The 21,966-nt window shown below is 39.8% G+C and overlaps 2 protein-coding genes across 3 annotated transcripts in view; one reads left to right on the top strand and one right to left on the bottom strand.

Moving 5' to 3' along the window:
* Sos2 (SOS Ras/Rho guanine nucleotide exchange factor 2) overlaps positions 1-21,966 on the bottom strand; it is a 93,627-nt gene that overhangs the window by 61,314 nt on the left and 10,347 nt on the right. For both annotated transcript variants that reach the window (XM_027418159.2, XM_027418158.2), the window contains exons 2-3: positions 6,162-6,287; positions 1,684-1,815 (exon numbers count right to left, since the gene is read on the bottom strand). In XM_027418159.2, coding sequence (XP_027273960.1) covers positions 1,684-1,815; positions 6,162-6,287 — 258 coding nt within the window. The remainder of the gene's footprint in view (positions 1-1,683; positions 1,816-6,161; positions 6,288-21,966) is intronic.
* Positions 7,211-7,683, top strand: LOC100768457 (cytochrome c oxidase subunit 6B1). Its single transcript, XM_027418160.2, has one exon. The coding sequence runs from the start codon at positions 7,268-7,270 to the stop codon at positions 7,532-7,534; it is 267 nt and encodes an 88-aa protein (XP_027273961.1). The 5' UTR covers positions 7,211-7,267; the 3' UTR covers positions 7,535-7,683.

Genomic DNA, 21,966 nt, shown 5'->3' with positions numbered 1-21,966 from the left:
AGGCCCTGAGTTTAAGCTTCACCACTGAAAGAAAAAAATTCCTATCTACCAGTTTTGCTCATAAACAATTTTTTTTTTGAGACAGGTTTTCTCTGTGTAGTCCTGGAACTCACTCTGTAGATCAAGCTGGCCTCAGACTCACAGAGATCCTCCTGCCTCTGTCTCCCAAGTGCTGGGATTAAAGGTGTGTGCCAGCACTGACCACCCCATAAACAAATTTTTAAAAGCAGAATATCTCAATATATGGGTACCATAGGACAGTGGTTTTCAGTCTGTGGGTAATGACTTTGGGAATCACCTAAGATCACTGGAAAACACAGGTTTTTACACTACATAACTATCAAAATTACAGCTATGAAGTAACAACAAAGTAACTTTATGATTGGGGTCATCAGCATGAGGAACTGTATTAAAGGGTCGAAGCATTAGAATGGTTGAGAACCACTGCCATAGGATATAAAATTAATGGTTGATCCTAATATTATTAGTCCTACAAAAAATATATAATCTAACAAGTCTGCTATCTCATCAAACAACAATAGGTGATTCTAACAGAAAATATTGGGCTATACTTTGTTAACTGAAATTAATTTTTTCATGTAGTACTTTCTGATCACTGTTTCCTCTCCCTCATCTCCTCCAGATCTTTGCCACCCGTCTAACTCCAAGCCTTCTTTCTCTTTCTGTCTATAAAACAAGCAGACAAATAAAACAAAACAAATAAGTAAAAAACAATTTTAAAAAAGGCATGAAACGGGGCTGGAGAGATGGCTCAGAGGTTAAGAGCACCGACTGCTCTTCCAGAGGTCCTGAGTTCAATTCCCAGCAACCACACGGTGGCTCGCAACCATCTATAGTGAGATCTGGTGCTCTCTCTGGTCTTCAGGAGGTATACATGTAGGCAGAACACTGTATACATAATAAATAAATAAATAAATAAATAAATAAACCAAAACAAAATAAACAAACAAAAGCCAAGGAGGCAGTGGAGAGCAAGCCAGTAAGCGGTGTTCTGCCATAGTTTGAGCTTGAAGCTCCTGCCTTGGCTTTGCTCAGCGATGGGCTATAAAGCATAAGCTGAAATAAACCCTTTTCTCCCCAAGTTATTTTTGGTTGTGGTGTTTATCACAGCACCAGAAAACAAACTATAATGAGGGGGTTATTGAAACTTCCACCAAAAGGTCTTCAAGGCTACACACACCAAGCATATTCTATAGATTATTCTCTAGTGTTCTTTTCCAAAGTATGCAGGTTAATTTAAAAACACTCAGTGACGTTTGATATTGCACTTGCTTCATAACAAACATTGAGAATCAGGGTCTATTACATTAGAATTGGCAAGGGGTAGTAGTGCAGTAGTCATTGGAAGATACCAAGTGCCACGATGTGTTATTAGTATTGATGTGTTATTAGTATGAGCCATGGAGTTCATTAGGGCACATTTATTTATATATTTCATTCTTTCCTTTGGGGGTGGGTGGACAGCACATTAGGGATTCATCCCAGGGTATCACTCAGGCAAAGCATGTCACTGACATACACCCTAGGTCCCTTTTTTAAAATTTCATACACATATTATAATGCATATACAAACAGACCATTACTACCATATATACACACATCAATACGATATGAAGCATTACTTATTATGAAGAATTCCCCCAGTTTCTAATCTTTTATTACCTTCAAAGAAGGATGGATTTTATCCACAGGTAGTAAAAGAGGATTTCTTCGTTTCCGTTTCTCGATGGCAGACTGTGCATCAGCAATTGCCCATTTATCAATGGGATGAGGAAAGGTCTTTTGTACTCTTTCCTGTTTGGATCACAGCAGAAGTGTTTATAAATAGAAAACACATACATAACCCACCCTGATTAGTCCTTTTAATACAAAAGAGGCAGGGGTATATATAGTATGTTCTGATCCCAAGAATGAAAAAAAAAATTGGTTTTTAAAAAAGTCACCAGTCATCGTGGCACACCTATAATACCAGCAGACACAGGGCCATGGTGCACAACTTTAGTCCTAGCACTCGGGAGGCAGAGAGAGGCAGATCTCTGTGAGTTCAAGGCCAGCCTGGTCTACAGAGTGAGTTCCAGGACAGGTTCCAAAGCCACACAGAGAAACCCTGTCTAGAAGAAAACAAACAAACAAACAAACAAACAAAAAAGACATAGAACATTTCTATAATCTTGATCTTCAGCCCTCATTCCTTATTGTTGTGTGTGTGCCACAGAATGTCTGTGAAGGTCAGAAGACAGCGTTAATGATTCTCCCCATCTAACTTTATATGGGTTGCAGGGATCAAATTCATGTCATCATTCTGTCATCAGATGACAAGCACCTTCCATGTTGAGCCATCTTGGTCCCTGATTGCTAACACCATTGGTATTAGCAGCATCTAAAGTTCATAAAATGAAAGATCACACGTATTATTTGGGGTATGACCTTTTTTACCCTACGTTTTTATGAAATGCAGCTATTATCACTCATTTTTCATTTTCTTATTTTATTTCTAACACTAATTTTATGAATCTACTACATTTTTTTTACCCACTGGGAATGTTAATCTTGGTTATCAGTGTAATTAGATCTGGAACCAACTATGACAGCTTCTGGGTAGGCCTGTGGGGCTATTTCCTACAAGTACATTCAGACAGCAAGACCATCTCCTAGAGTGGCTGGCTGCCTTTGGCAGCTGCCTAGATGTAAGGTCTAAGGGGAAAGCTTTTGCTTTTTAGCCTGCTTGACTTTGCCCTTGCTCATGAGTGTATCTATCATGCTGCTCATGCTCTCAGCCTTGCTAACCTGGAAAGATATACATATATAATTTATTTTATTTTAATTTTATGCGCATTGGTATTTTGCTTGCATGTATGTCTGAGTGAGGGTGTTGGGTCCCTGAGAACTGAAGTTACAGTTTGTAAGCTGCCATGTGGGTGCTAAGAATTGAACCCAGGTCCTCTGGAAGAGCAGTCAGTGCTCTTAACCACTGAGCCATCTCTCCAGCCTTGGGAAACCAACTTCTTTGGCCTTCCAATGTGAACTTAAGTGGCTCTCCAGAAATACTGTATGTATCCAGCAGCAGACTGGGCCTGCTGAAGGATCCAGTCTCATGAACTAAAAAATGACTAGGTTATCACCTCTTCTATGTGAAGACAGCCAACTGTGGTTCTACTCTAACCTATATTATGTATGCCAATCTAATAATTCCCCTTTTAATATATATCTATTCTATAGGTACTGTTCCTCTAGGGAACCTGACTTTTCTGCCTATTGTTATTGGGATATGAAATCTTCCACATAGTCTCATGTATTAGGGGCTTGTTTTCAAGTTGATGGGTTTTGGACAAAGTACCTGGATCCTAAGGGCTTTAACCTAATCAAGGCATCAATCCCTCAATGAATTCACTATATAATAGAAATATTTGGAGACAAGGCTATTCTTACTGTGGATTTTTCTTGTATCTCTCTCTCCTTGCACTCCTTGTATTCTTCTCTCATTTCTTCATAAAATGAACAGCTTTTGCCAAAGGCCTCTGCTACAAGGATAGTCTGCCTCATTACAAACTTAGACATGAGCTAAACGACCACTGACTGTACCCTCTGAAACCATGAGTCAAAATAAGTCTTTCCTCCTTATAAGCTGTTCACATCAGGTATTTCATCACCATGACAAAAATTTGATGAATACAAGATATTGGTAGAGTACAGCTGGGCCACTGCTGTGATGATAACCTGTGCAATGGTTTTGAAACCTTTGGAAGGGGTTTGCAGAAGGTTGGAAACAAAGACCAGCAAAAGCCTGTGGTGCTTCAGTTAGGACTTAGCTCTAGGGAGCAGTCAGAAGGCAAGAATGCTACTAGAGTGTGGGCAGTGAAGACTATGCTGACAGGGCCTCTGGCCTAACCTAAGCATGCATGTAGTGCAAAGACATACATTTCTGCAAAGCATCTATACACATAAATAAAAATAAATCTTAGAAAAAAGGATTAGTGACATTTTTTTAAAAACCCAAAAGAAAAACAAAATAAAAAAAAACAAGCCAGTATGTCAGTGCATGCCTGTAATTCTAGCACTCGAGAGGTGGAGGCAGGGGGATCAAGGAATAAGGCTACATAGTAAGTTCAAGGTCAGTCTGTCTCAACAGCTGCCTTATCTCCGCCCCACACCACAGAAAGAAAAAGTCCTTCACTAGGGTAATGGGAAAGATGATATAAAGACATGTACGGAATTGGTCAGAACCTACCCACTGCAGAATCAGGGTACAGAGGTTTTAACTCATTTAAAAGACTTGGCTTTGAGCTACCAGATGCCCTGTCCAGTCATCTGGGAAAGAGCTCAGATACCTAGAGGCAGCTACTGCTATGGTCTTATACAACCTGGCTATAGCTCAAGCTTGTGACAGTCCATGGTCTTATCCAAACAGTACTAGTTTTTCAGGCATGCAAAATACAAGAGTGATGAAGGTCATGTAGGCTTCCACCCAGAATTCAAAGCAGGCAATGAGTGACAGGGTTAGGATCCCTGCAGGAAGCCCCCAAGAAGGCAGTGTGTGAAGCTGTAAGAAAGTCTGAGTTGCAGTGGAGATACCAGGATGTTGGTGATACCAGGTGTGTGAAATGTATACTGAGGTAAGCTTCAGAGAGAAAGTCATGTCAGGTACAAATGGCAAGGCCACAGGAGTGGAGCAGCCCCAAGCATGTTGGACCTCACATCTCAACACAGCCTGGATGCCAGACATGGTGCTACAGTACTTGCGTTTTCCCTGCTGGGTTTTAGTCTTACTTTGGTCCTATCATGCTTTTCTGCACCCCTCTTCCCCCTTTTGGAATGGGCCTGTTAACCCTGTGCCATATTGGAAGTAATTTTCTTTTTGATTTTTACAGAGGGTCATAACTAAGAGATTGCTTTGATCTTATTGGAAACATTAGATTAAAGCTTAAGAACAATGTTAGAATTATCAAGAATTTTGGAAACTCTGGAGATAGACAAGAAGCATTCTGTATTATGAGATGGTGATGAGTCTTTTGGCCAGGTGAAACGTTATGGCTTGAACATGAAATGTCTTTTATAGGCTCGTGTGTTAAAATGGTTGTTAATACATGGTGGTACTATTTTGGGAGGATCTGTGAACTTTACAAAGTAGGGCAAGTTGGAGAAAGTAGGTCAAAAACTGGACACGTGCTTTTAAGTTTACCCCTGGTCCCCAGTCAGCCCACACTCTGCTCTGTCTACTGTGAGGTGAGCAGGCTTCTCTTTCCGTGCTCCATTCCCACTGCCGTGACCTGCTCCAACGCAGGGAGGGACCCAAGCAGTTATGTACTGAACCCTCTCAAACTGTGGGTTGAAATAAATTCTTTGGCCTTTAAGTTGTCCTCTCAGAGACCTTTTGATGACAGCTGTGTAAAAGTAACCAGTGCACACACTTTTACTGATAGAAAGTTGAGCTTTTTGTAACCTTTAGCTATTACAAATTAAACTGCTTGTTCATGTGTATATCACTTATGAACACATATTTTTAATCTCCATAGCTAAGAGTACAACTACTGGGCTATATGTTAGGCATTGAAGTAACTTTGGTAGACACTGCCAAGCAATTTTGCATAGTTATTATATCATTTATACTCCCACTAATAATGTAAAGTTCTAGGCAGTCTACATATTTGCCTATATGTAATATAACCAGCCTTTTTAAAATTTTTCACTTTTGGTGGCTATGAAGAAATTCATTATGATTTGAATTTCTGTTTTTCAGGTGGCCTCCGAACTTCAGCAATTTTTCATGTGCTTATAGACAATTAGCATAAACTTCCTTTTAAAGTTTCTATTCAAGAATTTTGCAAATCTGGGGAAGAAAGGTGCCTTTTGTTTTGTTTTGATTTGTTCCATTTTGTTTTGAGACAGGGTCTCTCTGTAGACCAGGTTGTCCTAGAACTCACAAAGATCCACCTGCCTCTGCCTCCTGAGTGCTGGGATTAAATGCATGTGCTAACCACTGCCTAGCAATTTTCCTTTATATTTCTTGAAAATGAACTGAATATATATATATCAATCACATGCAATTTCAGTGGTTTTAGTTTCCATAGAAATCGAGAATGACAAAGAGGCAGATCTAAAAATTAATTTTATGTTTTTTTTTTAAATAACGTAATTTTTACCTCCACATCTTGAACAGTCCTTGGTTGAGCCATGCATAATTTATTAAGCAGCTGAAAAATCAGTTCTTCAATGTAATAAAGGGATTCTTCATTAGCTGAAAGGGTAGGATGTACTTGCTCCTGAACCTTGAAAAGAAAAATTCTCAGTTAAGGCACTAGCAAAATAATATGAAATGAGCAAATTCAATAAGAATCCTACATGTAGTTAATATTTTACTAAAATGATTATATACCAATATAAATATTTTTAAAGCCAAAGTATATGGGTAGCTAGAGAGATGGCTAAGCAATGAAGACTACTTGCTGCTCTAGCAGAAGACAATGGTTAGGTTCCCAGCACCCACATGACAAATCACAACTGTCTGTAACTCCAGATTCAGGGGATCTATATGTCCTCTTCGGGCCTCCGTGAGCACCGCATGCATGTAGTGCACAGATATACATGTAGAAAAACACTCACACACATAAAATAAAAATATTTTTAATTTTTTTTAAATAAAGGGGCTGGAGAGATGGCTCAGTGGTTAAGAGCACTTGCTCCTCTTCTAGAGGACCTGAGTTCAGTGTCCAGCAACACATCTGCCTATAATTCCATCTCCATGGATTCTAATATCTTTCTGGCCACAATATGTAACATACATACACGAATATACATAAATAAAATTAAAAACAAAAAAATTTAAAACAAATTTTAAATAAAAACACTATTTGTTGGTCTGTGTTCCTTTTTCTTAAGCTGTCTTTAAACTTTTTTTAAATTCTGAGACTCTATAAAATGTCATTGAACCCTCTACTTCCCACTATTAAAAACAACATACAACAAAACCATGTTCAAGGCTGGGGAGATAGCTGTCAATAAAAGGCTTGTCTTGTATATATGAGAACCTGAGCTCCATCACTATAACACATGTAAAAGCTGGGCATGATGGCACATGCCTGTAATCACAGCCCTGGGTAGGTGAAGCTGGCTAGACCATTTCAGCTGGCCAATCACCCCAGTCTACTTGGTGAGTTTCAGGCAATAGAGAGACCATGCCTCAAAAAGCAAGGTGAGAGGGTCACATTGAGCGTCCGCTGCTCCCTGGCAGCCGTGAGGAGTTAGCACCATGGCTGAAGACATCAAGACTAAAATCAAGAACTACAAAACTGCCCCTTTTGACAGCCGCTTCCCAAACCAGAACCAGACCAAGAACTGCTGGCAGAACTACTTGGACTTCCACCGCTTCGAGAAGACCATGACTTCGAAGGGGGGTGATGTCTCCATGTGTGAGTGGTACCGGCGTGTGTACAAGTCCCTCTGCCCTGTATCATGGGTTTCAGCCTGGGATGACCGAAGAGCAGAAGGCACTTCCCAGTTTCCTGGGAAGATCTGACCTGACTCCACCCACCTCTCCTCTTCTCTGTCCTTCCCATATAGTTAAGGGGGACCTGGGTATATGATGGTCCCTACCTTGGGACCCTGAATCATGATGCAACTACTAATAAAAATTCACTGGAAAAGTAAAAAAAAAAAAAAAAAAAACAAGGTTAGGAGTGATGCCTAAGGCTGATCTCTGGTCTCCACATGCACACACATGTACCCAGACACACCCACATCAATACATGCACCCACACAAATAAATACACACACATACTCATGCAATTACCCAAACACCCCCACACAAATGAATGCCCCCACACACACAACAAGGCATACTCCCCTAAAATATTATAATGTAATTCTAGAGGAACCATAGCTATCTTTAACCTACCTAAAGTATCTACTAGAAGACTGTGAAAACTAGATCCTGAGTACCAGTAACAGACAGAGATACCTTTGAAACCAGAGACAGTCTGAGGTAGGTTCTATTCAGTCTTCACAATGGCTTTGTTCACCTTACTGCCACTCACTAATCAGTTATGCTGAGCCCTTACAATTTTTTTCTAAAGCTAGAACTTAGTAATTTATCCTAATAATCCAGTGTGTGTGACTGGATATAAAAAACACAGTAAATAACAGTTATACCTGAATATTGCATGCAAATAGTTGTTGAAAAAAATTAGGCACTGCTCCAACTTTTTATGTCATAATATTAAAAGTATATCAGTACTACCGACACACATAACAGGAATCTTAAATATCCTTACAAACTGGCTCAGTATTGAAAAGCCTTTCCACAAAGAAATTAGCATAAGTTAATTTCATTATCAAAATTTAGCATGAAAATTTCCCTTACACATGGAGTAGACCCCTGCTGAAAATTACCAAGGCATACAATAATGTATCACATCCTCTTCTATCCTCTAAATCTGTGGGATGGGTAGTGAAACACCTCCTCTCACTCCTACATTAATATTTGTGTCTTCTTTCTTTTTTGAGCAATATCTCAGGGAGCTACCAACTTTACTAATCTTTTCAAGGACCAATAAAATCATAGTTAATAAAATAATGAAAGCTTGCCTCTGAGATCAAGAGAAGGCAAGGCAGGGCTACTGGTTGCTCCCCACAAACTGATGGCAAGACAACACCAGCACAACTCATTGAACATGGTGCATTTGAGTTGGTGCCTACCTAGAAAGAGCATTCATCCCTACTGACTAGAGTTCCTGGCACTGGAAGGTACTGTGCAGACCACCAAAAGAGAAAAGTAAACATCATTAGATACAAACCCTTCAATCTACAATCTACAATGGTGACCTGCTTGCAAAATACATTGGTGGCACAAAAGCTATGGAAGTAAACAACCAATATCTGATTGAATTTAAGGTCCACTCCTTGAGATGGAACCCATCTTTGACACTGCTAGGTGTCTAAGAATCTAAGACTAAATAGGCCAAAGACCTAGGGGAAAACCAAATACTACACTGTTCTTCTAAAGGAACATAGCAATAAAATGACTTCTAGTGACATTCTGCTATACTCATCAGTGTCTTGCTCAGCCATTATCAGAAAACTTACTCCTACAGTAGATGGGAACAAATACAGAGACCCACAATGGACAATGTGCAGAAAGTAAGATACCTTGGAACTCTCAACCCTCAATGGGATTTCTCCATCAAATTCCTGCCCTTAGTGCTCAGGGCAGGAGGCAGAGAGATTTAAGAGCCAGTGGGATGGCAGACACCAAGGAAATAAGGCCTTCTAAACACAGCAGGAACGATGAACATTTGAATTCACAGATGAACATATGAATGCAGCATGCGCAGGGCCAACATGGGTCTGTACCAGATGAAGTCCCAGCATCAAGACAGAAGTGGACTCTCTGAGTTGGAGGCCAGCCTTGATGCACAGTGAGTTCTAGGAAGGGCCAGAGCTATGTAGAGAGACCTTGTCTCAAAATAACAGGGTCTGAGGGGTGGCTCAATGGTTCAGAGAGGTTGTTGCTCAAGCATAAGGACCTGAGTTCGAATCTCTAGGCCCACATAGAAAAATCAATAACCCCAGCAATGTGGGGAGTGGAGGCAGGAGGATCCCTGGGGCTTGCTGGATACCAGCCTACCTCTAGGTTCAGTGGGGAATGATGGGGGAGGTCCTTCTGTGTATATGATTGTCTTATTGGTTGATAAATAAAGCACTGTTGGCCAATAGGAAAACAAAATAGGTGGGACTAGGAGTCAAGGAGGATTCTGGGAAAGGTAGGAGAAAGCAGAGTCACCATGTGAACCTGGGAAGACAGGATGCTTGCCGCTGGTGTCCCATAAGTCAGTACGATAAGTCTTATAAAATATATAGATTTATGATAATTAAGACTGAGATAGCAGATGAGAAATCCTAGTCATTGGCCAAGCAACATTTGTACCTAATATAAGTCTCTGTGTGTTACTTGGGACCTTAACGTGGCAGCGGGCAGAACTTGGGCGGCCTGGCAGAAAGTGCTCACCTGGCAGCAGGGCTCAGGTAACTTGGCAGAAAGACTTAGTGTTACAGGGGAACTCTGAATTAAGAGAATAAGACAGGAAATGATTGAGAAGGACAGCCAATATCCTCCTCTAGCCGACATCCAAAATCCTCCTCTAGCGGGCATACACATGCATACACACAAATACAGAAAAAAAAATTAGAAAAAATATAATTAGCAGATGATTTGGTTATTCCTTTTGATGATTCCTGGGTACTGATATATCCAGCTAAACACGTGTGAGTGTCCTGCTGAGAGAGTCAGATGAAGTTATCATCTAAACTGGTAGAATTAGAAAGTTGGACTGCCCTTCCCGTGTGTGCAGCTTCAATCTAATCTATTAGCGTCTCTAATTGTGTAAGCCAATTTCTTCAGAGTAAATCTCTTTTAAACTGTGGATACAAGCACGTGTGTGATTAATTCTTTTTCTCTGAGACTCCAGACTAATATACTCATTCAGGACAAAACTACTTTATAAATAAATTGTTTGAATTCATTAAAAAACCCAAATTTTCAACTCTATATACCATCAACAAAGCTAGTAATAAAAATTTCAAAAATGCACTTACAATTTTTTAAACAATGTGCCTTGGACTAAATCATACCAAAAACATGATTCCCATTCAGAAAACTAGACTGAGAGAAATTAAAGATGAACAAATTAATGATATCTGCTTTGTGAATTATCAGACATAAGTATACCAATTCCCTCTTTCCTGCCCTCTCTCGATGCTCCCTCCCTTCCCCCAGCAAAACCTCTCAAGTAAGCTCTGTCTGCCTGCCCTCAACAGCCATGGGGCTTCCCACCAAGGTCCCTCTCCCACAGTATCATAACATTTTTGGTGACAAGAAACTCAACAGGCCCCTCCCAGGGCCCACCCTGAGTGACGCCAGGACAAAAGGAAAAAAAAAAAGTATACCAATGCTTCCCAAACTAACCCATAAGCTAATACAATCTCAATCAAAAGAACTTGTAATTCAATTGACAAGGTAACTTTCAAAATGTAGAAGAAAATACAAAAGAAGAACCTAACAAAATCTACCATTTGCTACTCTGTATGTACTAAGCATACTGTTGTTTGCTTGATAAATTCACTCATTCAAAACAAAACATGGTTTATAGACCACTCACAAGACCATATAAAACAGTATAGCAAAAAAATACAATAGTACTGAAACTATGTAAGACATGCTTTAGTCTTCAAGACAATATCAATCAAAGATACCAGGTGGAAAGAATACATATGATAAGGTTCAGGACCAGACAAAATTGATGGGCACAGACAGTGTCATGCGCCTTTAACCCCAGCACTCAGTCAGAAGTAGGTGCATGTCTGTGAGTTTGAGGCCAGTTTGGTCTACATAGGGAGTTCCATATGTGCCATGTACACAGGACTACATAGTGAGGCCCAGTCTTGATACGTAAATGTATTAAACAGTACAAAGACAAAAAGAAACCACTGCTGAGGAACAGGGGAAAGGAGGAAGACTAATAAAAGGCAGCACTGCTGGAGTGTTTCACTGAGAAAAATGATGGCAATTTGCTGCTGCCTGAGTGACAACTAAATGTTTGCGTTCTCTAATTTGTTGTTTATCCTTTTTGTGTTTTCTGATTTCTGTCAAATATCACCAGCAAATGTTTAAAAAGTTAAGAGAACCATCTGGCAAGCTAAGATAGTGTAACTGAGATGGGATAAATCGAGGAGTTACATTACCCCTAAGATAATTTTAAATAATATCCTTAGTATCCAATTCAATGAATAAAATTAAAATGATAGAATACTGGAGACAGAGAATAGCTTACAAAACTGAGAGGGGGTGCATTACATACAGGAAGCAAACATTAAAGAGTTTCAGACAGTAAGATCAGAAGCTTAACAGCAATGTTTTCCTATCTAAACCCAAAATTTATCAAATATGATGGTAAAATAAAGGCATTCTTAGACACAACAAGGAGATACACTATATACCCCATATACCACTTCTCATTAAGACTCTGTGATTTAAACAACACTAAAACAAAACTATAAATCAAGAATGAAAATAGGAAAATGAAAAAAATCAGCATAGTAGAAAGGCTAAAGGAATGTCTAGGATTAAATGAAAGTAAATTATATGACAAGAGCCACATAATACTCATCAGGGTCACTAGTGCAGACTGAAATATGTCAGAAGACTTCCAAGAACTGTCTCAGCAGATGAAGTCAAGAACATACTTAACGGAACTAAAAACTCTGGAAGAATATTGAGACAACTGGCAGAAAGTCTGAGCTTGAGACTCAGTTCACAGAAAACTAAACAAACAAGAAAACAAGATAATTATTAGTGCCACTAGATGATTATTAGTGCCATTAAAAACAAAAAGAAAAAGTGCTTTAATATAAATAGCATGAGTTGTAATACTATAAAATGAATATTGACCCAATCAAAATAAATATACAACCACGTGGGAGGAAGGCAGGAAGGTAAGCATGGCAGAGGGGCTTGGGGAAAGTATTTCCTCTCACACGATGTACTTCCTTCACCTGATAAGAGGAAAGCCCATAACATCTGCACTGTCCACGCCCACTATATTCCTGGTATAAAAATCTTTTTTTCTATTTACCTATGTACATATGTGCATGTGTACAGATATGTGTAAACATTTGTGTACAAATGTGTGCAGACATGCATATGCCATGGAATATGTGGAGGTCAGAGGACAAACTGAGCAAGTCAAGTTCTCTTCTTCCACCACAGGGGTTCATGTTTTGCACTCAGGCATCAGGCTTGGCAACAAATGCCATCTCACTGACCATAAACATCTTATTCTATGAAAACATTCACATGGCTACTCCAGAGCATCTTTCCATAAGAGGCAAAGAGCCTACTTAGCGAAATCCTATACATGAAAACTAAGATAAGCCTAACTGAAGCCAAGCTTTTGGGTAAATATCCTGCAAAGCAACTTTAGCACTAAGCATCGGGTTTCTTGTGCCAAACATCATTTCAGATAAGAAAATGGTCTATGGTCACACAACCCCGAAGACACTGCATCTCCTCAAATAAGAGAAGTTATAAAAATAAACATGCCACGTTAAAATAATAACCCCTAAAATACTCTACCTTCCAGACTTACTGTCTCCCAGGGATGCCCTTGGAAACTGTCCGTCCACTGTCCCCTTCAGCATTCCCTGACAACAACTTCACAGACTGGTAACCTTTCTCCCAGAATGGCCTCCTCCTCCTCCGCTCTAAACTTACTCTCAAAACTCAAAGACAAAAACAAAAAAAAAACCAACCAAACAAACAACAACAACAACAAAAAAACCACCTCAAAGACTGTCCCCATTCCCTATCTTCTCCAAAAAGGACACTAACTTCAAAAATAAATTAGGTAGAAACTGGGCATAGTGACACATGCCTTTAATCCTGCTAATCCTAGCATGCAGGAGGCAGAGGCAGAGGCAGGCACTCTGTGAGTTAGAAGACAGCCTGGTCTACAGAGTGAGTGCCGGGCCTATATAGTGAGACACTGTCTTGAAAAAAAAAAAAAAAAAGTAACAAGCAAACAAGGTAGAGAGTAACTGAAGAAGATCCTCTGTGCCTACCTGTGACCTCTACACACATGTACACACATGAGCATGAGCACCCGTATACACACAATGACACACATACAAACACATGCACACGAAGAAAGAAATTAGTGCTCTAAAGATACAGACTTTAATTTTGGATCAGAATACTCAGCAGTATAAGATCCAAAATTCTAGCAAATGACCAACACACTGAACAAAATGCCATGTAAAATCCTAGCAGACTTTTCAACAGAAATTGATAGATGGATTTCAAAATTCTTACATAAGAAGAAAGGGCCTCAAATAATGTAAACAACTTTGATATAAAAGAAATATAGACCAAACATTATCAGATAGCAAAAACAAAACCAAGAGTCTCATTAGATAATCTCCCTGCCTCAGCTTCCAGAGTGCTGGGATTACAGGCTTGAACTACCATACCTGGCTTAACTTTAAGAGTGTCTATGAACAGCCATCTGAGCTGAGTGGAACTGATCTAAAGATAATCAACAAAATCAGTGGAACAGACAGACTACCCAGAATAAGTACATACATGTGTATGTACAAGAAATTTGTATACAGGTGTAAAGACTTTTAGCAAAGAAAACACCACTCGTCAATAACAGTGAGATGGCCAACTGTCCACATGCAATACATGCACCAAAACCAGAATTAGCACATCATTTATAAATTAATTCAAACAGGTCATGAGTCTAAATTGTAAGTCCTAAAACTATAAAACTTCTAGAAGAAAAATATAGAAGCCAGACATGGTAGTACACACCAATAATTGTGGCATTTAGGATGCCGAGGCAGGAGGCTCACAAATTTGAGGCTGCATAACAAATTCCAGGCCTGCCTGAACTGCACAGTGAGACTACCTCATAAAATCAAAACCAAAATCAAAGAAAAAAACAGGGAGAGCATTTTCTAGTCTGAATTCAGCAAGAATTTATTAGGTAAGACATATCAGAAGTACAGTCTTAAAAAGAATAGACAACGCTTCATAAAATTCTGGATGATTCCAGACCAGCATGGACAATGTGTAGAGGCTCTGTCTAAACAGGGAAAAAAAAAGTTGGTGTTAAGAGAATGAAAACATCGAAAGACTGGAAGAAAGGACTTGTATCCAAACACAGGGATTCTCAACATGCACTAAGAAAAAACAAAATGGGGTAATATGACCAAATCCTAGAGAAAGCTGCAGAGCTAGCAAATCATACGAAAGGTATACATCACTAACCATAGGGAAATGTAAACTAAAGCCTCAACACACCACTGCAGTCATTTGGGAGCTAAAGTGAAACTATCAAGGGCCAGTAGGAGGTAAAACTGTGAAAAAGGTTTTTTTGTTTTGTTTTGTTTTGTTTTTTGAGACAGTGTTTCTCTGTGTATCCTTGGCTGTCCTGGAACTCACTCTATAGACCAGGCTGGCCTCAATGGAAAAGTCTTATAGGCACTCTACCACTGAGCTACATTCAGAACCCCTTTTTGTACATTCTGTTTTGAGACAGTGTCTCATTAAGCTACCCAGCCTGGCTTGAACTCCAGGCAGGCCTTGAATTTATGATCTTCCTGCCTCGGACTCCTCAGGCCTGTGCCACCACACGTGATTTGACAGTTTCTTGGAAGCTATCAAGTGTACTGTCTTTGGTATTAGCCAAGACTTGTACACAAAATGCTTACAGTAATTTTGTTTGTAATACCCAAGACCTTAACACCTAAATTAGGACAGATAAATAGAAGCCTAAGAGCCAGGACTACATACAGGTTTGTACCACCATTCCCAACTCTTGGTCACTATATTGTAGTTTCACTGGTATATATAGATTATAAGAACTTACCAAACTATACCCTTTAAATATATGCAGGTTTTTTTCCTTTTCTCTCCAGACATTTTTCTTTTTTTAATTTAAAGAAATTTATTTTTCATTTTACATACCAATCCCAGTTCCCTCCCTCTCCCTCCCCTTCTACCACCACTCTCCCTTCCCCTCATGCCTTCCCTCTCCCCACCCCCACCCACTCCTCAAAGGGAGTAAGGCCTTCCTTGGGGAGTCAATAAAGTCTGGCACATCAAGTTGAGGCAGGATCAAGCCCCTCTCCCTGTATCAAGGCTGAGCAGGGAATGAGCTACAAAAAGTCAGTTCATGAACCTGGGATAGGTCCTGGTGCCACTGTCAGGCGCCCCCCCCCCCCACACACACACAGAGCAAGCCATAATAACTGTCACCCACATTCAGAGGGCCTAGTTCATTCCCATGCAGGTTCCCCAGCTGTCAGTCCTTAGTCCACGAGCTCCCTCTAGCTTGGGTCAGCTGTCTCTGTGGTTGCCCATGGTTGTGGGGTTGTCTCCCCATCATGCTTTCATCATGGTCATATCATCCCTCCTCCCTCTCTTCAACTGAACTCCAGGAGCTCAGCCTAGTGCTTGGCACATGCAGTTTTTTAGACATCAATTATGCCATCAACACAGCTATTACAGAATGTAATATTCAGGGGGGCATTCTCCTGATGAGGGTTAAGAACTGTGCACTATAAACGCAGGAGCCCTCTGTTGTTTTTGGTTTGTTTCTGCTGCCCTACTCTTTTATGTCTAACGCACAGGTAAACTCATACCATATCATACCATATCATTAAAGTCATGGTCCTTTTCATAAAGAATTCTAATTCTACAGAGATTCACAGCATTTATGACCCCACTGAAATTGTGTGTGTGGAGAGGGACTAGGAACATGCTAAAAATTTTGGTTTTATTGCACCATATAAAATGTAAGTGAGGGGAAAGGAAGGGAGAAAGGGTAAAGAGGAGAGAGAAGGGGAAGCAGAGGGAAAGAGAAGAGCAACTGCTACTCCGTAATAGCATTCACAAAGGGATTTCCTATTCATGTCCTTCTATTCCCACTGTCTATTAACAGTCACGTCTGAAAGTCAGTCTCTCAGTTTGCTGCCTTCTTGACACTCTCTAAATACATTGATTTATTTAAAATATACGTAAGTATGAACTAGGAATCTGATTCTACCTAGTTTTATAATAGGAAAGGGTTTACCATAAAACAATCAAATATGTAAGAAAGACTATTAACTGAATCTAAAATAGAACCACATACCATATAAACTATAAGCACCTTCCCATAAAGGCAGGCCATTAGTCTATGAAGCCAAGACAGCTTAAGATGGCAGAGGATATGAATTAAGTGTTCTTCTGAAGAACATAAAATGTTTAGATACTCTAGTTCATTACTGTTGGCAAGGTTAGGAAAAACGAGCATAAAACTTAAATCAAAACTATAGGTATTTTGGCGGGCAGTGGTGGTGCACGCCTTTAATCCCAGCACTTGGAAGACAGAGGTAGGCAGATCTCTGTGAGTCTGAGGCCAGCCTGGTCTACAGAGTGAGTTCTAGGACAGCCAGACTGTTTCACAGAGAAACACTATTTAAAAAAACAAAAACAAACCAAATAAACAAAGCCTATAGGTATTTTAGGGAAAGACAAAAAATAAAATCCCTTTTCTCTTTAAAATTTCCATATCTTTTATGTATTAATGTCATAATCTCACTAGTAAATAAACTACAGTAAACACCAAATATCTAACAAAAAAATTTAAGAGAAAAAATTTAAATAGCACTAGGCTAGGAAAATGGCTCAGTGGGTAAGAACACTTGCTGTTCAAATAATGTAGACCTGAGTTCTAATTCCCAGAACTCAGGAATAAAACCAAGCATGGCTGGATATACCTGTAACCCTAGAAGTATGTAGAAAGACACAGGAGGATCATGGGAGCTTGCCAACTGACAGCATAGCTCCATGTTTAGTAGGGACCCTGTGTTTCAAAGGAATAAGGTGGAGCATGACTGAGAATGGACTCAACATCCTTCTGTGGTCTCTGCATGGGTACATGCACTTGTGTCCACATGTCTGTACCACACACACACACACACACACACACACACACACACACACACACACACAATGGCTTGTTTCCTCCTTGTGAAACCAGAATAGACCACAATTATTAGATTTGTATCATTTAACACCGACACCCATCACACTCTTCCTAACTATGTAGACTCTTTCTTAATTACGACACTCCAAACAGGGTGCAGGCACACAACGGATAAATAAGGCCAGTTTTCCTAGGCCTTCCCAAATGCCCTTTCTCATGGTATGGTATGCTCCTCCAAGTGCAATACACACACATGTACTAACATTCTATAAAGTTAGACAAAGATACCATTATAACTGTTTTCATTTAAGTACTTTCTCCCTTCCATTCATTTGACTACTGTCAAAACTGCATCCTCCTGAGATAACAGGCCTTAGAAAACAAAGAGTGCATCTTTAAGAAATACTCCAAGCAATATTATCTTACTTCATCCCAGAAAAAATATTCAGTGCCAGTTTTTACACATTACCCATCTTTCTGTCTTATATTTTACACTCAGAAGTGAGGTGGCTGACATGACAAGTATTAATGTATTCATTTGAACTAAAATATTAAGTCTGACTTTGACAAAAGATAATATGGTAAGGCTGGCTGGTCTGGCAATTACCATTGGTCTTACTAATTAGGTTATATAGAGATATTTTCCATAAAATGAAGGAATATGGTAAGCAGAATTCTACAATAATCCCAAAGCCCTGTCTATCCTCTGGTATTCATGCCCTGTGTGATTTCTTACCTTTGATTGCAACAGGCCCTGCTAATACAATGAAATAGCAGTAAGGAAGGCACAAAATATGGCCAAGGCAGAGCTAGAGAGATGGTTCAGTTCCCAGACCTCTGCCCTAGCAGCTCTCAACCATCTATAGCTCCAGCTCCAGAGACCTGAAGCCCTTTTTCAACTCATATGACATACATTCACCATGCATACACACAAGTTAAGAAGTGTTAAAAAAAATCATACCAAATATGAAAGAGGTGACCACTAATCAGCTGACCCTGAGTTAATCAAAAGAGAGATTTCCCTGGGTGAGCCCAACCTGATCAGGTAAAAAAGATTTTAAGTGGATGTAGAAATATAAGACAAGAGGACTAGAGTTTAGCTTAGTAGAAGAGTACTTGCTTTACTTGCACAAGGCCTGGGTTCAATCCCCAGTACTACAAATAAACAAAACACAAAATGCGCCAAGGTGAATTCCTGTTGAACTTAAATGAACATACTATGATGAACAGCATGTGGCTTCAATGCTCTACCTAACAAGGAAATGAATTCTGTCTAAGATCACATAGGCTTGGAAGAGAAGCACAAGCCTCAGATGAAACCAGAGTCCCTGCCAAAAATATTGACTTCACAATTTGAGACCCTTAGCAGAGACCCAAACTAAGTTATGCCTAGACCTCTGATTAGAAAACAAAACTATCATATAAGATGTAGCTTTAATCTACATTTTTGGTAATCATTTGTTACCCAGCAACAGAAAACTAATACAGTGAGCATTGAATGAGGATATGGAAGGCCTTCCTTTTAGCTAGAGCCACCAATACTGAATCCTTAGGTAATTCTCCAAATGGCAAAGCACACAGAAAGAGGAGAGGCATTGATGCATGTTCTCCAAGCCTTTTAGAAAACAGCTATTTCTTCGGCCACATATATGTGTTTCTACAAGAATGATACTACAGATAGTATGGGATTAGATACCATTCATTAAGGAACGCCTCATAATCGCTGCCATGACAAAACTGGGAGTGTCTACTAACTCAGCATGCTGTTGGCATTGTTGCAAACAAGCATGTTAAGGCCAAGAGAGTGTCCATGCCCAGTGAGTGCAGTAAACAAGCTAAGGATCAGGATGGCTTCCCCGGAGCAGATGAAGGAAAAGGAACAGGACAGAAACAAAGCTGCAGGGAGGGCACCTGTTCATCCAGAGACACACTTTATGAGAAGTAACAGAAAGGAGCCTGAGCTGCTGGAGCCTGTGCCCCAGGAATCCTGACTTTGTACAAATGGGAAGGAAAGACCCAGAGTGTGAAAGTGTTTTTCTTAAGTTCAAGTGTGGTATCTTTTCCCACAAAGACATTTTTAAGCAAATTTTAATTGTCTGGGTTCATTTTGTCTTTCTTTTCAAATTTAGTATTTTTCTTGCTAAAAGATGTTGCTTAGTATGGAACAAATACTCTGTATTGATTAGAAAATGGTGAAATATTATAAAGTGTTTACACTGGTTTCAAGATAATCCCTCTAGATCACCAAGAGGCAAAAAGGTGCACAGTGGCACACCTCTAATCCCTAACTCAGGAGGTGACTGTCACACAAACAGCAAAACCCTATCTCAAAGGGGGTAGGTGGGTGCTGATCTGTATTACTGTTAAGCTCCACAGGAGCTGACTATTCATAACTGTCTCATGAATTGCTAGACTGTAAAGAACAAGAATTTGCTACCGAAAAGTCTACTACTTAGAATTAGATTGCTAAAAGGACCTGTTGCTAGGTACTAGCTGTGAACTGATCTGACCATGACTCAAATAAATAGGACTCAAACGCAATATGGTTTATACTGGAGATGTAGGTTTATGAGACAAGACTGTAAGTTTGGTTTGGGTTACTCTGTGTACATAGGCATGTATGTGGGACTGTCCAGAAAAAAAAAAGGGGGGGGGGGAGAATTCAGCAGTTTTACACAGGCTGCAGGGTAAGTCCACTTCAAGAAAAATATGTGATTATAAAAATGTAAAGAGATAAACCATGCAATTATCTGAGGAATGGGTGTTCACAGAACAGGGGCTGCAATGGTTCCACCATTAACAGCACAGGCTGCTCTTCCAGAAGACCCAATTCAATTTTCAGTTTCCTCCTGATGGCTCACAATGTCTATAGCTCCAGTTCCATGGGATACAATGTCCTCTTCTAGTTTACATGAGTATTGCACACATGGTGTACACACATACATGCAAGCAAAATACCCACTCATAAATTTTTTAAAAAGATACAGCCAATTACAAAAGTCTTAAGACCAACACATCCGATATGTGTAAACAAGACAATAAGGGTGGTCACAGAGTCAGACTACAGAGATACAGAGTTTTATGAAGCTTTATTCTGAGAAACAATGGTAGTTTTAAACAAGAGTGCCATGATCTCATCTCTACAGTACTGAGAAAGTCAAGACAGAGTGGGCTAAGAGTAGGAAAAGCCCCACTCCGGAACTATTTCAATACTCCAAGAGATTGGTGCTATGACTTGCTCCAGGTGGAAGAAGAGGGAAAGTATGAATTGATAACTGGAAACAGTAATAGTCTAAAATAGAGCTAAAGGGGCTTGCTAACGTGTAGTATGAAAAGAGAATTCAAAAATAACTTGAGCTTGAGTGACTAGAAGAATGGAGCAGCCATTTATTGACCTGGAATTGCTACATGAAGAGGCAAGGTCTTCAGGGACAGCATCTCTGTGGAAACATTCCAAAACTTACATTCCAAAAACTTGGAACTCTCCTGGTGTGTTTTTCTGTCTCTTTCCATCTCCATCTCTGTCCTCTATAGGTCTTCGATCTCGAGTCTGACCTCCTTAACCACATCATTTTGACAGAAGAATTCAAAGTTTAAGTTCAGGAGAGGGGCTCAAAGTAAAAAAAAAAAGTACGTTGGGGCTAGGATCTATTAGCTTGTACAAAGCTTTAGGTTTGATCTGAAATACAAAGGCAAAGGGAGGAGGTAGAAGAAGGGAAAAGGTAAGCGGAGGAGGAAGATGAGGAAATTAATTATGAAACCAGAAGAAACTAAATTAATTTGGAAATTACCAAATATAGACGGTATGTGAAGACTGAGGCTCAGTGGGGCCTCTGAGAGATTAAAAAGAAACAGGTGTCTCTGTGCTCTGAGAAGGTCAAAATGATGTGGTTAAGGAGGTCAGACTCGAGATCGAAGACCTATAGAGGACAGAGATGGAGATGGAAAGAGACAGAAAAACACACCAGGAGAGTTCCAAGTTTTTGGAATGTAAGTGGTTTTTGTTTGTTTGAAATGATTTTTAAGGTGAAAGAGATAAATTGCCAAATACTGCTAATGGATCAATTAAGAAAGAACTACAAAAGCCGGGCGTTGATGGCACACGCCTTTAATCCCAGCACTCGGGAAGCAGAGGCAGACAGATCTCTGTGAGTTCGAGGCCAGCTTGGTCTCCAGAGCAAGTGCCAGGACAGGCTCCAAAGCTGCACAGAAAAACCCTGTCTCAAAAAACCAAAAAAAAAAAAAAAAAAAAAAAGAAGAACTACAAAGTGTTCTGTTAAGAGGTGTGGTAGAAATTACAAAAAGTGACTTAATAAAGAAAACTAAAGGCTTCTATATGGGCCCAGCGATACATAGCAGTGAAAGAGAAAGAGAAAGGAGGAAGAGAGGGAGGGAGGGGAGAAGACATGGACCAGCTGGAACT

The sequence above is a fragment of the Cricetulus griseus genome, chromosome 5, assembly GCF_003668045.3.
Source record: "Cricetulus griseus strain 17A/GY chromosome 5, alternate assembly CriGri-PICRH-1.0, whole genome shotgun sequence".
Taxonomy (NCBI): domain Eukaryota; kingdom Metazoa; phylum Chordata; class Mammalia; order Rodentia; family Cricetidae; genus Cricetulus; species Cricetulus griseus.
The sequence above is the reverse complement of the archived record's forward strand: the minus strand, read 5'-3'. Positions and strand labels throughout refer to the sequence as shown.